The sequence below is a fragment of the Mustela lutreola genome, chromosome 8 (genome assembly GCF_030435805.1).
Source record: "Mustela lutreola isolate mMusLut2 chromosome 8, mMusLut2.pri, whole genome shotgun sequence".
Lineage (NCBI taxonomy): Eukaryota > Metazoa > Chordata > Mammalia > Carnivora > Mustelidae > Mustela > Mustela lutreola.
Genome location: NC_081297.1, coordinates 147,476,628 through 147,492,730, shown reverse-complemented (window position 1 = coordinate 147,492,730; position 16,103 = coordinate 147,476,628). Strand labels below are relative to the sequence as shown.

Here is a 16,103-nt window from a genome sequence, read left to right as displayed (position 1 = left end):
GGGCCCGCCGGGCGCTCGCCCTCCTCTCGCGAGACTCCGCGAGGCCCTTCCCGCGCTTTTCCGGCCGGCGGCGTGTGAGGCGGCCGCTTGAGGCGCGGAGGGCGCAGCCATGGGCCGCCTGGAGGTGCTGCTCGTGGAGAACTTTAAGTCGTGGCGGGGCCGCCAGGTCATCGGCCCTTTCAGGAGGTTCACCTGCATCGTCGGCCCCAACGGCTCCGGTAACTGGGACCCTGAACGCGCCGGCCCGCCCCGCCCGTCCAGGCCCCACTTTGCCCAAGGGGACGTGAGGGTGACCTCGCGTGTGGGACTCGGGCCGTTGCTGCCCACGGGCCTCGGCCAGCCTCACCCCTTCACCCGCACCCGCCCTCCGCCGCCGGACCGAGACCCTCCCCCTCCTCGGGACCCGGAGCTTGACCCTCTGCCCTCGCTGCCCGGGCCCCGCCCCGGCCCCCGGCCCCCGGGCCCACGCTCGCCTGGACCACAGACCCCTACGGTCTCCGTCGCTTGGACCCAGCCTTCTCTCTCCAGCCCTCGGCCCTCCACAGCCCGCACCCCGGAACCCGACCCTCCCCCTCTAGCCCCGACGCCAGCCTCTGCCTCGGCCGCCGCCGCCCAGAGCCCGACCTCGGCCGCCGCCCCCGCCCGCGGCCCCGGCCGCAGTCCCCCTCCGCCGGACCCGCACCCGCAGCCACCCGGCCCTCGCTCGCCCGCAGGTGCCTGCCCTCACTCTCTGCCCGGCTCCCAGAAGCCCACCTTTGCCCACTGACCCTCGACCTTTCCCCCACCCCCGCACCAGCCCTCCGGGGCCCAGACCGAGACCCCGACCCTCGCCCTCCAGCGCCCGGTGTTCGCCCCCAGGTGCCTGCCCTCGCCCTCGCCCTCTGCCCCCCGGCCCTCACCTTCAGCTGCCCGGCCCTTCGCCGCCAGGTGCCTACCCATGCCTTCTGCCCGACCCCCGGCCTTCCGGCACCTGGACCCTGGCCCTCGCCCTCCAACCCCCGTACTCGGCCCTCCCCCGAGAGGTGCCCACCCTTGCCCTGTGCGGCTGGGCCCCGACCCGCCTCCGCACCCAGCCCCAGGTCTGCGCAGGACCCTCCTCTCCTTTGCCCTGGCTCCCCGGGCTTTGCCGGTTTCTCCTCCGGCGCCGAGCCCTAGTGCCCTCTCATCGGGGGCACGGATGTCCTTGTAAAGCAGACCCAGGATTCCGAACCCAGTGACATCAGACCGCTTGCTTCCCCCTGGCTTCTTACGCGGCACCAGGCGAAGCGCAAGCCACAAAGAACACGATCGGGCGGGAGGTAGGAAGTGACCCTGCGCGTCCTGAAGCCAGTCTGCGAGGCCCCAGTTGAAATAAGGCCCCAGTGGGGGTCAGCGCGGGCGCTTCGGGCTCAGGGTGTGCAGGCAGCGAGGGGTCTCTGTTCCGTCGGAAGATCCGCCGGCAGAGCCTTCCCCGCGGTCTCTCTGAAGTGGTCAGACACAGGGGCCGGTGTCCCTCTGTGTAAAGGGATTTCATCAGTCTTGGGCCTTTGCGGACCTCCTGTTCCTGCTCGCCATCGGTTGTGTGTGTGTCATGAGCTGGGGCAGGTCTAGGTGACATGCGGTCTCTGCCGCGATGCCCTTACTGGCTACCTCATGGCTTGACACAGACCCACTTGACAGCAGGGACTCCGTCTTGCCCGCTGCACCTCTCGTCTCCTCCAAAGATCCAGTGAGAGAGAGCTAAAGGAAGTAATTGGTTTTAGTGAGCCTGAACAACTGACTGGAGTCAAGGAGACGTCTGCCTAGGAATATTGTAATAATAACAGCATTCGCGGAGCTTGTACCACACTCCTGGCACGCCTGTTTCAGTGCCATAGGGACTGTGAGCCCACATTACTGTTTAGGAAACTGAGCTTCAGAGGGTCCAGATGACTCTCCACAGTCACCCAGGAAGGGCAGAGCCTGCACTTGAGTTCAGGCCAGGCCAGGCTCCCTACTGCGTTGCGGTGAGAATCCACAGCTGTAGTGACCTCAGCAGCAGAGGGCCTAAAATGAGAGTTATTGTGAGATTTTTCCCAACTCACATCTTTTGCGGCTCTCTCAGGCCAGATTTCCTTGATTCTGTTATCAAAAAGACTTTGAAAAGATAAAGGTAAGAATACAGGAGTATTGATAATAATCTCCACTCATTTCTCACGTTAGTAGGCCCCACCATCAGTAGATTCTCACCTTTGAACTGGAGGTTATGTGAAGGGTTGCTCTGTTATATTGTGTTCTTCCAACAGTGTGATATTTGAATGAGTATTTGAGTAAAGTCTTATACTGGAGTCAGCCTAAATTATTTGCCCACTGCTGTTTAAGATCCAGATAAAGTGGTGTTTTGAACCTTTTTAAACTAGTGCCAAACGTAAGTTTCAATCTTATTTCTTTTCTTAATTCAACAGTACATATCATTATTAACAATATATCTTAAGATTATCTTGAAAATGCCTTTACAACTTATCCCACATGCCCTGGAAGCTCCATTCCCCTCCTGAGAGTCACTGGTAACCCAGAGACTTTGCTTAGAACCATATAAAGCCAGTCATGGATTATTTCAACATTACCTTTAATATCTCCCCACAATAAAAATTTCTGGTTTACTTATTGCTGAATTTTGCATGGGCTATTCACATTCTCCTACACGATGGCCAAAACTCAGTATAATGCTAATCCAGGACTAATTTAATATATTCATTTGAATATATATATAATTTAATATATTCATTTGAATATTCATTTGAATAAATCATCTTTTTAAAAATCTTACAGAATTACTGGCACATTTAGGTAGATTTTATTAAACCAATCGATAATTTTCTGTTCTACCCATTTTCTCTTAAACTTTAATTTAGCTAGTTGTGGTCATTCTTTTTGTAGTAATTTCCTATTGCTAGCACCTGTTAAAATTTGATATGTTCTCACTTGTTTTTAGTAAATCTAATCTTGGGGGGTTTTGTGGGTAGTGGAAAAATTTCATCTTTAATCCTAACCTTGATGTTTTTCCACTTAAATTTAACAAATTGTTTTTGTGTATATATAGTATTAGGAGCAGAAGAAAGATATATATAATGAGACAGCTTCTGGTCCCAAGACATTGGGAGTATAAGAAAATGACACACTTGTTGAAATAGAAGGCCCGAGAACACTGTTTATGGAACTTGAAGGAAAATACTAGATCTGATATAGGGAGGTATGGACAGAAAGATGTAAGGATAAGAAAAAATATTCTAGAGGAATTAGCATTTGAGCTTGCCCAAAGAATAAAGAGTACTTTTCTAGGGATTTGTGAGTCTATTGTGGGACAGTTATATCCCAAATTGTCAAGAATGTAGTACACGTGTGTAGAGCAGCAGTGATGTGTAGTGTTGGAATCCTACTTAAGTCCTGGCCAGAATGATGTATTTAGCTTTATGGAAAAAATAGTAGACTTTGGAGCAGGGACTGCTGAGCAGGGAAGTTCCACAAGTGTGCCTGAGCCTAAGGCTATCCTCTCCACTTGTGATTTATACCCTGCCCCCTCCTCGGTTCTTTGCTTCTGTGATTTTCTTTCTCTTTTGGACTGTATCTCCCTCCCTTATTGGATAATTTTCATTGGCAATGATACATGCCTTATTAACCGTCTTATAACATAGAGGATAGCTAGCTATATGAAAAGAAAATATAGTACGATGTTAATTGTAGAATTTAGTGGTAAACGTATGGATGTTTACAGTAAAATTCTTTCAACTTTCTTGTGTGTTTGGAAGTTTTATAATGAAATGTTTGGGGGAAGCCTTGAACTTCACTGTCTCTTTAGGCTGTTGCCCCATTTTATCAGTACAGGCAAACTCTCTGAACCATCCTCCGTGCTCTTGATTCAGTTTTCAGTCCCAAGCTCCACTGAAATGATACTTATCTAGGTCACCGTTGACTACATCTTGTAAGAGTCAGTAGCCAGTCTCCTTCCTCATCCTGTTTGACTTATCAGTGTTGTTTCATTCATGTAAAAATAATGGCATGCCTACTAAGTCCCATGCACTATTCTCATCAGTGAACAGATAAAACTCCCTTCCCATGTAGAACTTGCATTCAAGTGCAGAGAGACAGACAACAAAATATGAGAAGTGTGTAGAATGTTAATGTCAAGTATTAAGTAGAAAAATAGAAACAGGAGGGGAATCAGAAATGCTGGGGCTGTTTTTAAAGAAGTTGGTCAAAGAAGGTCTTGCTGTCTTGGTGGCATGGCAGGTCACATTTCCTCTCTCCCTTGAGCCTCTGCACTTCTGACTTTGTATACCAAGTAGGTTTTCTCTGTGTCACTGGCAAGCCCTCAGTTATTGGTGGCTTCTTCCCTAGGTTTCTTAAGCACTGGAGTCCTCCCACCCCCTGGAAATACGTCCTCTGTCTGTGTATACCTTATGTTCTTTGCCCAGATTCATAGCTTCAAACACCATCTTTATGCTGCTTTCAAAATTATATGCCTAGGCTATAATATTCAGCTTTTTTTTTTTTTTTTTTTTTTACTATTTCTAGTAGACATGTGAAATACTATAATCAGGGGTGTCTGGCTGGCTCAGTAGAGTTCAAGTCCCACATTGAGCATAGAGATTACTTAAAAACAAAATCTTTAAAAAATACTATAATGAGAAAGAGTAGCAAATTTCCTCTCCTCTACTTCCTCCAGACAAACTTGTTCCTTTTGAGGTCTTACCTTCTCAGTAAGGGGCACCATTTACTCACTCAGACCAGATACCCAGAGTAATTCTTTATTCCTCCTCCTACACCCCACTTCCCTTGTCTAACCTTCTGTAAATCCTAATAACTCCACCTCTGAAATGCATCCTAAATCCAGTTGTTTCTTGCCACATTTCACTGCTGTTACCCAGCCAAAGCTGCTAGAACTCTCATTTGGACTATTTCTGCAACTTCCTAACATGTCCCTCTGCTTTCTTTCTTGTCTCTCTGCAATTCATTCTCACAGCAGAGTGAGCAGTTTTAAAAAACAGGCTAAAAAAGTAAATCTATAAATCCAAGCACTGCCCAACTTAAAACTCTCCAATGGCTTTCCTCCACACTTGGAATAAAGTCCAGTATTTCTGGGACACCTGAGTGGCTTGGTGGGTTAAGCCTCTGCCTTAGGCTCGGGTCATGATCTCAAGGTCCTGGGATGGAGCGCATCGAGCTCTCTGCTCAGCAGGGATCCTGCTTCCCACCCCCACCCCCCGCCTACTTGTGATATTTCTCTCTCTGTCAAATAAATAAAATCTTTTTAAAAAATAATAAAATCCAGTATTTCTTACCATGATCCACAAAGCCTTTATGATCTGGCTCCTGTGTACTTCTCTTCTCTAATAGTCACTTCCCCCATATTTACTGTGCTCCAGTCAGAAGTGCTTTTCTTTTCCCCCTTCCTTACATAGACCAATCTTATTTCCATTTCAGGGTCTTAGCATTTGCTGCTCCTTGGACTTTAAAATGCTTTTCTCCCAGAGTTCCAAGTTGTATATGGCTACCACCTAAATGAATTCTCTTTCATCCTTGTAAGTTCTCCCTGTCACACCCAGTCTGGGCCAATTCTACCACCTTAATAATCTTGTCCTCTTACCGCTTCCCACTTCTTTCACTGTTTCAGGCTCTTATCATTTCTTCCTTGGATTAATATAAGTAATCCTTTAGCTGAGCTCCCAAACTTTTGTCTTACCCTACTTTAATCCATGTGCCACATTGTTACCTCAATAATCTTCATCTGTTCCCATGAGAGAGAAGATCCATTTTATTTCTTGATAAAGAAAAGGCACTTGAAAAAATTCAATACCTAAAAGGTTGATAGGCTCAAATGAAACATTTTTGGTTAGACTCCATCATAGGTGGTGATGTTGTGTACTTCACGTTGTATTACATCACAATACCTATTTGTTTTACCACCAGTGCTAAAATTGACCCCTGGAATAGGGTAGTGACAGTGATTACTCTATTGTACAATTAGTTTTTCCCTTCTAACTAGTTAGTGTTCTAGGGTTATTAGTGTTAATTTGACATTAGAAAAATGTTCCATATCCACCAATTACCCAAATTTTTTTTGTTTTTAATTATAATTCCAGTATAGCTAACACAGTGTTATATTAGTTTCATGAGTACAGTATATCGGTTCTATTATGGTCCGTAATCAAAGGAGCGAGACTGATACAAAGCGAAGGTCAAACAAAGCTTTATTTCGTGCCAAGCATCGAGAATCAAACTGACCGGTCAGGGCCATCTCTTGCAAAGAGGTGACCCCTCCCAGCCTCACAGACTAACTTTTATAGAGGTAGTTTAGCCAGGCTATACACAGGTGGCCAATGAGATTGCAATGCACAGAGAAAACTGCACAGTCATGTTAGGTCACACACGGGTGGCCAATTGAATTACAATTCACCCTAGTAGATGTATGTGTGCCCCACTGATTGCCCATCTCTACCTGGCTGACCCGCCCTTGTATCTGGGCTTTGCAAGTAAGTTCCTCTGGGAGGGGCAGGGTCAATCTAAGTTTACTGCATGAACAACAAAATGGCTCCCTCTGATTAAGTAGGCCCTTACAGATTCAACAGTTCTGCACGTTACTCAGTGTTCACCATTTTACGTGTACTCTTCAATCCCCATCACCTATTTCCTTCCCCCCACCATCTTCCCTCTGGTAACCATTAGTTTGTTCTTAAGAATCTGTTTCTTTTTCTTTTTCACTTTTTGAACTGTTTCTTGGTTTGCCTCTTTTCCCCCTTTATTTCTTAAATTCCACATGAGTGAAATCATGGTATTTGTCTTTTTCTGATTGACTGATTTTGCTTAGCATTATACTCTCTAGTTCCACCCATGTTGTTGCAAATGGTAGGATTGCATTCTTTTTTTATGACTAATACCCCATTATATATACATACCCCATCTTTTTTTTTAACTAATATTTTTATATATATTTTTTAAAGATTTTATTTATTTGTCAGAGAGAGGGAGAGAGAGCGAGCACAGGCAGACAGAAGCAGAGGGAGAAGCAGGCTCCCTGCCGAGCAAGGAGCCCGACGCGGGACTCGATCCCAGGACACTGGGATCATGACCCGAGCCGAAGGCAGCTGCTTAACCAACTGAGCCACCCAGGCGTCCCAATACATACCCCATCTTTTTTATCAGTTCATCAGTTCATGGACACTTGGGCTGCTTCCATATCTTGGCTATTATAAATAACATTACTATAAAACATTGAGGTGGCTGTATCCTTTTGAATTAGTGTTTTTGTATTCTTTGGGTGAATACCCAGTAGTCTGATTATTGGATCACAGGATAGTTCTATTTTTAACTTTTTGAGGAACCTCCATACTGTTTTCCACAGTGGCTGCACCAGTTTACATTCCCACAAATGGTGCTCGAGGGTTCCTTTTCCTCCACATCCTCACCAACACTGTTATTTCTTGTGTTTTTTATCTTAGCCTTTGCAGCATGTGTGAGGTGATAGCTCTTTATAGTTTGATTTGCATTTCCCCAAAGATGAGTGATGTGGAGCATCTTTTCATGTGTCTTTTGGCCATCTGTGTGTCTTTGGAAAAATATCTGTTCATGTTGTTTGCCCATTATTTAGTTGGATTATTTGTTTTTGGGGTGTTGAATTGTATAACTTCATTATGTATTTTAGATACTAACCCTTTATTGCATATGTCATTACAAATATCTTCTATTTGGCAAGTTGTCTTTTAGTTTTGTTGATTATTTTCTTTGCCGTGCAGAAACTTTTTATTTTGATATAGTCCCGATGGTTTATTTTTGCTCTCATTTCCCTTGCTTCAGGGAACCTATCTAGTAAAATATTGTTGCAGCCAATGTCGAAATTACTGGATTTGCTACCCACATGTTTTTAATGCCATTTAATAATCCTGACTGAATTGGCATTTTATTAAGGTTTACAAAATTGTGTTTATAATACGTCATGCTTTTTCTACATTCACTGAGTGGTAGTCCCCTGTTTTAAGAAAAGTTTTTTTTTTCATTGACTGGGATTATTAGAAACCTAAAATACAGTTCACATTGGAAAAACATAATACATGCTTGTCTTATTTTTTTAAGATTTTATTTATTCACTTGAGAGAGAGCAAGCAAAAGAGGGCAGTTGTTAGGGGGAGGGGAAGGGGCAACTGGGGCTCTATCCCAGGACCCGAGCTGAAGGCAGTTGCTTAATCAACTGAGCCATGCAGGCATCCCCAATGCTTGTCCTTTTTAATTAGTATTTTCATAAATGAAATTTAATAGTATAAATGGTGAAAATGAGTTTATCTCTTTTTTTGTTATTATTGTTATGGACCCATAGATTTTCATTGATATGGTGTTTTTTTTTTTTTAATATTTTATTTATTTATTTGAGAGAGAGACAGTGAGAGAGAGCATGAGCGAGGAGAAGGTCAGAGAGAGAAGCAGACTCCCCATGGAGCTGGGAGCCCGATGCGGGACTCGATCCCAGGAATCCAGGATCATGACCTGAGCCGAAGGCAGTCGTCCAACCAACTGAGCCACCCAGGCGTCCCGATATGGTGTGTTTTAATCCACCAAAATCATTACTCGTTTTTTTATTTTAAGATTTTATTTATTTATTTGAGGGAAAGAGAGAGAGAGAGAAAAAGCATAAGTAGGCTAGAGGGGCAGAGGGAGAAGGAGAAGCAGACTCCCTACTGAGCAGAGAGCCCTATGCAGTGCTTGATACCAGGATCCTGGGATCATGACCTGAGCCAAAGGCAGACGCCCAACTGACTGAGCCACCCAGGTACCCCATAAACCATTATTGTTTTTGATGCTCACCCTGTTATATCTTTAGTCAGTAGGAACTCTTTCAAGCTTCCTCCTGTGTCCTTTGATCATGACCTCATTAATATTTGAAATCTTCCTTACTTTCTGACATAAGATGCTCCAGTTCCCAGGCTATTCTTCAATTTTCCCAGCCTCAGACTTGGAAATAGCCAGTGCTCTGATTATTTCTGGTTTCTTTTTGAAGGAAATTTACTAAAGACCACGATCTGAGAACAAGAGATACTCAGTGCTTTTGATGAGTGTGTTTGGGTAATAGTGGGTCTAGGCCATTTCAGTGGCTGGAGCTAGGAAATACTTGAGGCACTTGTTCAGACTTGTTCTTTTGTTTATAGAAGCTTTATTGAGATATAATTTACATACTATCAAGTTTGTCCTCTTTAAGTGAACAATTCAGTGATGTTCATTGTATTCACAGGGTTGTATAACTGTCATCGCTAATTCCAAAACATTTTCATCACCCCAAAAAGAAACCTTGTACCCATTAGCATTCCTCTCCATTATCTCCTTTCTATCCAGCCCCTGGCAACCCCTAATCCACTTTCTGTCTCTGTGGATTTTCCTATTCTAGACACTTTATGTAAATGGAACCATGTAATATGGGGCCTTTTCTGTCTGGCTTCTTCCACTTAACTTAAGAGGTTCCTCTGTGTTATAGTATGTATTAGTCCTTAATTCCTATTTATTGCCGAATAATACTTCATTGCAAGGTGTACTGCATTGTATTCATTCACCAGTTGAAGGATTGTTGCCATTTTATGGTTGTTTTGAATAATGCTGCTCTCAACATTTGTGTACAAGTCTTTGTGTGGACATGTTTTCATATCTCTTGGATGTATACCTAGGAGTGGAGTTGCTGAGTCTTGTGGTAACTGTGTCTAACATTTGAGGAACTGCCAGACTGTTTTCTGAAGGAAGCGCTCTATTTTGACATTCCTCTTGGCAATGAATGTTCAGATTTCTCCACATCTTCAACACTTGCTATTGTCTTCTCTCTTTTAGACATCCTAGTTAATGAGAATTTTATCTCATTGTGGTTTTGATACGCCTTTCCCTAGAGATTATCATGTTTGAGCATCTTTCCATGTTACAGTAATTTTTTAAAAATCAAATTCATGGGGCGCCTGGGTGGCACAGTCTGTTAAGCCACCAACTCTTGGTTTCTTGCCCAGGTCATGAACTCAGCGTCGTGTGATCAAGCCTCCAGTCAGGCTATGTACTCAGTGCGGAGTCAGCTTGAGATTCCCTCTCCCTCTCCGCTCCTACTTGTACTCGCTCTAAAATAAATAAATGAATAAATCCTAATAAAAAACAAAAATTGAATTCATGTTGAGATTCTCCATTTGGTATTTTTTAAAGATTTATTTATTTTCTTACTTATTTGAGAGACAGAGCAGGGATAGGGGCAGAGGGAGAGGGAGGGAGAGTCTCAAGCAGACTTCCCACTGAGCATAGAGCCCCATGCAGGGCTTGATCTCACAACCCCCAGAGCATGACCTGAGGCCAAAATCAAGAGTTGGTCCCTTAACCAACTGAACCAGGCACCCCTGCATTCAGTTTTAATATAACTGTGTTTTCACTGTTTCCTGATGCTTGTCATTGCAAATATTTCTTATTACCCTGAAAATCTTAGTTCCTAACATCACTCATATAATTATGTATTTGCTTTAATGTACGATATAAAGAAAACAATCTTAAAATTATCAATATCAGTAAGATTTCAAACAATGAAGAAAATAAAGGAAATTTAGAATTCTTTTGTGCTTCTTTTTGGTCCTTAAAACACATCCCATGAAGAATGTACATTCAGAATTTTGTAGTCTGAAGTCCCTTGAAATAAAATATTTCTGAATATGACTATATTTAATATTCAGTCAGGTTTACTTGTTTCTGATTGTTGTCATTTACAGAATTTTAAAATTTTAGGTTTTTTTAAAATGGGTAATAAATATATGTATTTCAAAGGTCAAAACTATAGAAAGGGATACACTGAGAAATCTTGCTTCTGCCCTTTACCCTCTATCAGTCAGGGTCCCAACAGGAGACAGGTGGCACATTCAAATGAGGACAATTTATTGAAGGTTGATTTACAAAGGGACTAATTACAAAGGTGTGGGAGGCTATAAAGGAATTCCAAGTTCTAGAGGAATTGCAGGGTTAGCACGATGGATCTGTCGCCACCCAAGGCGGAGAGAAGGAAATTTAAGTGCTGGAACCTGTCAAAGGACACAGCTAGTTGGAAGCCACTTCACAGAGAGAGAAGTAGGGCAATAAATACCCTGACCCCATTTTTTCCCTTCCCTCCTGCCAGAGCTCCCCAGTGACCAAATCCAGCTAGAAGCCAAAAGGTATGAGAGCCTATTGATACAGGGCAAAAAGCAGGGAGGAAAATGGACCAGGAGAGGCTGACAGGTGTCCAGCTCAGTTTCTGTGTCCTGCTCTCCACTTTGTATAAATGACCATTTCTTGATTATCTTTCAGTATCCCTTTTTGCAAATGCAAGTAAATAGATTTGTATTGCTATTTCTAACCCCTTAGTTCTCTTTATGCCAAAGTTTGTATTTAGTTTTTTACTATATATGCTGTTATAAACTTTTTTTTCATTGACTACATCCTTTTCTCTTTCTGCTGTGTAATTCTCCTTGTGTGGCTGTTATACAGTTATTTCAGGTATTCCTTTAATTTCTAGACACTTGAGTTATTTCTGATCTTCTTCTCTTAGAAAAAACCTATAATGAATTGCATAGCTGTGTATTTTCCATTGTATAGTTGTACGCATGTATGAGGGAGATAGATTTCTAGAAGAGGAATTGCTGGCTCAAAAGATGAATTGGTTTAGAAAAGGGTTAGTATCCAAAATATATAAAGAAGTTATACAGCTCAACACCCAAAAAACAATAATCCAGCTAAAACATGGCAGACAACATGAACAGATATTTCTCCAAAGAAGACACACAGATGGCCAACACACACATGAAAAGATGCTCCACATCACTCATCATCAGGGAAATGCAAATCAAATTATGATGAACTAACACCTCACACATGCTGCAATGGCTGAGATCAAAAACACAAGAGATGTTAACTGTTGGTGAGGATGTGGAGAAAAAGGAACCCTCCAGCACTGTTTGTGGGGATGCAAACTGGTACAGCCACTGTGGAAAACAGTTTGGAGGTTCCTCAAAAAGTTAAAAATAGAGGGGTGCCTGGGTGGCTCAGTGGGTTAAATAAAGCCTCTGCCTTTGGCTCAAGTCATGATCCCATGGTCCTGGGATTGAGCCCTGCAATGGGCTCTCTGTTCAGTGGGGAGCCTGCTTCCCCGCCCCCTCTCTCTCTGCCTGCCTCTCTGCCTACTTGTGATCTCTGTCTGTCAAATTAAAAAAAAAAAAAATCTTAAAAAAAAAGTTAAAAATAGAACTAGCCTGTGACCCAGTAATCAGACTACTGGGTATTTACCCAAAGAATACAAAAACACTAATTCAGAAGGGTACAGGCGCTCCCTCTGGCTTCCCCCACATGCCCTTCCTCACTGTGCATGCTCTCTCTCTCAAATAAATAAATAAATAATTTTTTTAAAAAAAAGTAGGCTCAGGCTGCTGTACCACCAACTCCTACCAATCATAAGTATTTAAGCTAATGTAATACTTTAGCTAAGTATTTAGGATTTTTTCTTGTCCGTGGGAATATCTTGTATATAGTTAGCCATTTTTAAAAGTATGTGATTGTTAGTAGTCATAAAATGGAGTAACTAAAATTCAGAGATGAGAGGCACCAGGGTGGCTCAGTGGATTAAGCCTCTGCCTTCAACTCAGGTCATGATCTCAGGGTCTTGGGATCGAGCCCCACATCGGCTCTCTGCTCAGCGGGGAGCCTGCTTCCTTCTCGCTCTCTGCCTGCCTCTTTGCCTACTTATAATCTCTCTCTCTCTTTGTCAAATTAAAAAGTCTTTAAAATTTAGAGATGATTTGCCATAGTATAGTATTTAATAACGGAAGAGAGTTGAGGTTTAGATCCCCTTATTTAATCTTAAATTTAGGCCACTTAATGCTCTACCATAGCTGCATAGAAGAAACCAGTGATCTATATAAAATTGTTCAGTCACATCCTAAATATAGACGAGACAGTATTACTGAGATGTGTATTGGCTCTATTTCTTTTCCAAGGGTGGCCTGGTTTATTTGACTCTGGGCAAGGTTTTTTATTAATAAGAAGGAATAACTTTATGCTGAAAATAAAAAATAAATTAAAAAAAAAAGAAGGAGTAACTTTTTACTCTCTTTTCTTTCCCAGGAAAATCTAATGTAATGGATGCACTTAGTTTTGTAATGGGAGAGAAAACAGCTAATTTAAGAGTGAAAAATATTCAAGAACTCATTCACGGAGCACATATTGGAAGACCCGTCTCCTCTTCTGCAAGTGTGAAAATTGTGTATGTGGAGGAAAGTGGAGAAGAGAAAACATTTACAAGGATTATCCGAGGTACTTTTTTGGTAGATAATTGCTTATGAGTCATTTGATTTTTCAAAAGTTAAGTCAGATCATCTGTTTTCTTCTCTTTTTTTGGAGGGTGTGATTTGTTATTCCACTGGCATAGTAAACTAGAGATTTGGGGGGGGTTCTTCCTCTTAGATGGCAAATCTCAGAAGCAAGTAATAGAACCTGTTTGATTCTCCACTAAGAGTCTTCTTTAGATGGATTTGTTCACATTTTCCTGTCGTCAAATAGCATTTTTCTATTTGACGGTTATTAGGTTAAAATGAAGGAGGTTCTCTACATATGTGGTTTATGGTTTTCTTTGTGACAAACTGATGATTATGTATATTTTTGGTTTGTATTGGAAGTTTTTCTATCACCAAATAGCAACCCAAATGAAATATTTGAATTTGCATTTTTGTCACTTATTCAGGAAACAGGAACTTGATAAATAAACCCTTGTTTCCTGAGTAAGCAAGACTGAGAGTTGCTTATGTGTATCTTTTCTATATGCTAAGAGTTTACAAAGTCTCTGTAAAATAGGCATGTCTTGGTTTTGGTCTTTTGCTTTTGGTGTTTTGTTCTTGTGTACTAGAACATGGTCTTAATGTTCTAGTGTATAAATACTCTCTTATTAACTTTCCCCAGATTCAGTCGCTGATAATTGTGGAAATACTTATACCTTAGTGTGTAACTTAAGTATTTCACCACATTACCACATAGATATCTTTATCGGTGAGTTTTCTCACTTCCTTTGGGTTTTTATTCAAAAATCTCTGTTGCAGCAAAGATTACCTAGCCTGCTCTATTTATCTAAAAAATCATCATAAATTTATATTTTCCCATCTTTATTGAGGTATAATTGACAAGTAAAAATTGCATATATCTATCTAGGGTCTCCTGCTGACCCAGTCAGAAGAGCATGTGACTCTTTTTTTTTCTTTTTTTAAGATTTTATTTATTTATTTGACAGACAGAGATCACAAGTAGGCAGAGGCAGGCAGAGAGAGAGAGGAAGCAAAGCAGGCTTCCCGCTGAGCAGAGAGCCCGATGCAGGGCTTGATCCCAGGATCCTGGGATCATGACCTGAGCTGAAGGCAGAGGCTTTAACCCACTGAGCCACCCAGGCACCCCAAGCAGGTGACTCTTGATTTTGGATTCGTGGTTCTAGCCCCACATTGGGCCTAAAACTTACTTGTAAGAAAAAAAATGCTAATTTTAAAAATTGCATGTGTTTAAGGTATACATCTGTTTTTATATACATTGTGAAATGAACAACACAATCAAGCTAATTTACATATATATCACCTTACATGGTTACTGTTTTCTTTGTATGTTGATGAGTGTGTGTGTTCCTGGTGAGAATACCTAAGATCTACCCTCATCACAAATTGGAAGTATATAATACAGTATTGTTAGCTGTAGTCACATTACTATACGTTAGATCTCCAAAACTCACCACCTTGCATAACTAAAACTTAGTAACCCTTGACCAACCTCTCCCCATTTTTCCCCTCCACCGGTCGCTAGCATCCACCATTCTATCTCTGTTTCTGTGAGTTTAACTATTTTAGATTCTGCATATACCTGAGATGATGCAGTATTTCTGGACTCTCTGTTCTGTTCCATTGGTCTCTATGACTGTTTTTATGCCAGTTCCATACTGTTTTGATTATAGCGACCTTGTAACAAATAGCTTATAAAGAATAAAAATGTATTTCTCACTGTTCTGGAGGCAAGAAGTCCAAGATCAGGTTGCCAGTATGGTCCAATGAATGGCTTTCTTCTGGGCTGCAGACATCTCATTATGCTCTCACATTGGTGGAAGGAACTAGGGAGCTCTGTGGGATCTCTTTTGTCAGCAATCCTGTCCCCAAGCGCTCCACAGCCACAACTTAATCACCTCCCAAAGGCCACACCTCCTAATACCATCACGTTTTGGAGTTAAAATTTCTACATATGAATTTAGAGGGGGCACAGACATTCAGACTGTAACATCCTATTCAAAACCAGAATGCCTGTTCCCCACACACAGAGACTTCCATGTCCCCCTCCCAGCTCTCTTACTCCTTAGCACTTAACGTTTTCTCATGTGGTAATTGTTGTACTTACATAGCTCATTTTTGTGTGTGTCCGCATTGGAAGGTTTAAACTCCTTGAGATCCAGACTTTCATTCAGTTTGTCCACTGCTGTAGAATACTCCTTGGCATATGGTGGTAATTCAGTATTTGTTGACTGATTAAATGTATTTATTAATAACAGGTATGTTGTTGCATAACTGACCATTTCAATAAGAGAAGTAATTTTACTAAACCCTGAATGGTTGTTACATGTCTGGTATCTTTACTTCCAATAATAGCTTTTTTCTTTTATTTTAGGGGGATGCTCAGAATTTCATTTTGATGATAATCCAGTGAGTCGTTCTGTGTACGTAGCTGAGTTGGAAAAGATAGGCATAATAGTCAAAGCACGGAACTGTCTAGTGTTTCAGGTAAGGAGCTGTACTGGTTTGTTTGTTCATGATTTTGAAAATACAGCCATATATTTTATATGATGTGCTTTACTGTTTTTAAAAGGGAACTGTGGAGTCGATTTCAATGAAAAAACCCAAAGAAAGAACCCAGTTTTTTGAGGAGATCAGCACATCAGGAGAGCTTATTGGAGAATATGAGGAAAAGAAAAGAAAGTTACAGAAAGCTGAAGAGGATGCACAGTTTAATTTTAATAAGAAGAAAAATGTAGCCGCAGAACGCAAACATGCAAAGTTAGAGAAAGAAGAGGTAAGGTTGTGATGGTGGAACCAGTAAGT

At 42.1% G+C, this 16,103-nt stretch overlaps 1 protein-coding gene across 2 annotated transcripts in view; it reads left to right on the top strand.

The window, feature by feature from the left end:
• Nucleotides 1-26: 26 nt before the first annotated feature.
• The window catches only part of SMC1B (structural maintenance of chromosomes 1B), a 76,424-nt gene continuing 60,347 nt past the window's right edge, over nt 27-16,103 (top strand). The window contains exons 1-4 of one of the 2 annotated variants that reach the window (XM_059187256.1): nt 27-218; nt 13,111-13,299; nt 15,673-15,785; nt 15,871-16,074. In XM_059187256.1, coding sequence (XP_059043239.1) covers nt 110-218; nt 13,111-13,299; nt 15,673-15,785; nt 15,871-16,074 — 615 coding nt within the window. In that variant the 5' untranslated portion in view covers nt 27-109. The remainder of the gene's footprint in view (nt 219-13,110; nt 13,300-15,672; nt 15,786-15,870; nt 16,075-16,103) is intronic. The other variant, XM_059187255.1, reaches the window with a different exon arrangement.